The 2186-nt window shown below is 63.6% G+C and overlaps 1 protein-coding gene across 1 annotated transcript in view; it reads right to left on the reverse strand.

Moving 5' to 3' along the window:
- Positions 1-2099, reverse strand: part of BIN3 (bridging integrator 3) — a 38682-nt gene extending 36583 nt beyond the window's left edge. Inside the window, exon 1 of the mRNA XM_035891394.1 lies at positions 1957-2099. Within this exon, the coding sequence (XP_035747287.1) occupies positions 1957-2099 (143 nt within the window). The remainder of the gene's footprint in view (positions 1-1956) is intronic.
- Positions 2100-2186: the final 87 nt, after the last annotated feature.

The following is a 2186-nucleotide window of genomic DNA, read 5'->3' on the forward strand; positions in this document are numbered from 1 at the left end:
CGGCCCCAGCCGAGGAGGTCCAAGAGAAGGGCAGCAGCGATGTGTGGCACATTCAGAAGGGCAGAAGCACCCAGTTTTGGGGAGAGAACCCCCTCAAATCCGGCTCCAGGAGGCTGGGCGGGGGCAGCTGGGGCAGCAAAGCTGTTTTGGCAACCAAAAAAGCCACCCTGTCCTCAGTACCGTCCCTGGTAGCCACCATCGGCCACCGCCAGCCACAACCCCGGGGGCAGCAGGATGAAGCAAAACACCCCCCGAGCTCTGGCTGCCCTCGGACCCCCATTGCCAGCCCGGGGCGATGTTCTGGCAGGGGGGAGCGGGTTTGGTTCCGGTGACACCGGGCTGGTGACGGCACGTGCCACCGCACGGGGCCGAGGGGAGGAGGCCTGGGATGGGTGCCAGGAGTGGCTTTATCAATTAGCAGGTGGAGGTAAACAGCACGGTAATTACAGCCAGGGAGGATGATGCTAAACTGGGAAGGTGTTGGCGACACCAGTGAGGACAGGGGATTAGCCGAAAAGCAGCGAGGGAGGGGGGCAGACCTGGGCGGGCAACCAGCAGGGACGGTCCCCAGGGCGGCACGGACCCCAAGCACCAGTTTTGTGCTGGGGTGGGGAGAAGGAGACAGGGTCGGCAGTGCCGGGGCAGGAAGGGTGGTGGAGAGGGGAGCAGTGGCAAGGCAGCATGGTGACACGGTGGAAAGGACCTAATTTTGGGGTGCTGATGGGGTGTGAGAGTAAACCCCGAGGGGAGGCAGCCAGCAGGACCCAGCCATGCCCCGGGCTGTGAGGAGGAAGAGGAAGGATGGAGCGAGGCTGGTGCCAGGAAGGGTTTGTTGGCATTTCCCACGGCCTGCCAGGACACACTGCTGCTCCTGGCCACTGTCCCCACCATGATGCCCCACGCCAGCACCTCGGGGTGCAGGGGACCACGGCAAGGAAGGGCTGGAGGCAGAGCTGGGACAAGTGGGTCCTGGCATCTGGGTGTCCTGATGGCCACAGGGCTCAGGGAGCATCTTCTGTGGAGGCTCTGCCCCGCGTGTCACCCTGGCCTGGGCACGTGCTGGGGGGGCAAGTCTGGGCCCTTCCTCCGAAACGCCGTGCCAAGAGCAGGTCAGACCTTGCCGCCCTGGCCGGGATGGGGAGGAAAGCAGGGACAGATCCGCACGGTGCCGGCACAGGGCAGGAGAGAGGAGTTGGGCGATGCATAAACCATCCAGACCTTCTGCAGAAGATGTCTCCTGCCGGGGCAGCAGGAGAGGCTGAGCTGGTGGTCGGAGGCTGAGAAGATCAGGGAGGAATCCCACCACCATCTGTGGCATCAAGATCTACCAGCTGCAAAGCAGGAGCTTCTGGGTGCGGGTCCTCGTCGCTCCCGACCCCGGGGACGGGGTCTCAGCTCTTGCTGCTCCTCCTCAGAAGCATATCCCATCCTGTGGAGAGCTCTTGGGTTTCAACAACAGCTTGCAAAGCCCCGAAGACCCTCAGCAGAGAGGAGCGAGGTGTTGGTGGCCTCCTCGGGAGCCCAGAGCTGCCGTCGAGAAGGGAAAGGCAGCAAGTTGTGTTTCGCTGGTACGTGACTGGCAAGCCCTTCCCTCCTCCCCAGAACACAGATAGCCCAGAATGGGGATGGAAAGTGCCGTGTTTCCGTAGCAACCAACATTTTCGTGCAAGGTGCTGCACGCACTCCACGCGTTTTGCCACCCAAGGGTGCTCCTCACCTTCCTGCTCCACGCAGGGCGGGTCCTGCCCGGTGGGACGCCTGCACCCAGGTGGCAGAGTGGGTCCCCAGCCCGGCACTGGGGCCACGATGCCTTGTTGATGCCTGGTAGGATCCTTCCCTCCTCCTCCTCACCCGCAGCAAAGGAGCCCAAAGCGTTGGAGCAATCCTGGGTGGCTCCTCGCCGTGGCACAGTGATGCTGGCGTGGCATCTCCCGACAGCCTTTGCTGTGCCACTGCCTGCCCGTGCCCAGCATGTCCAAAATCTTCCAGCACAAGCCACCAGTGGGGATGGGCGTAACCACCACCACCACCACCATCACCACAATGGCACCCTTGGACGATGCTGGGGGCCGCAGCAGCTCTCCCCACACCGTGTCCATGGTGTCTCCGGCTCCTACCCGTCCACCTTGGCTTGTCCGACACCGTGGGGACCGGCAGCTCCAAAACCAACGCGCAGCCCCCGATGG

Source organism: Egretta garzetta, unplaced genomic scaffold (genome assembly GCF_000687185.1).
Source record: "Egretta garzetta isolate BGI_Z169 unplaced genomic scaffold, ASM68718v1 scaffold233, whole genome shotgun sequence".
NCBI classification, from domain to species: domain Eukaryota; kingdom Metazoa; phylum Chordata; class Aves; order Pelecaniformes; family Ardeidae; genus Egretta; species Egretta garzetta.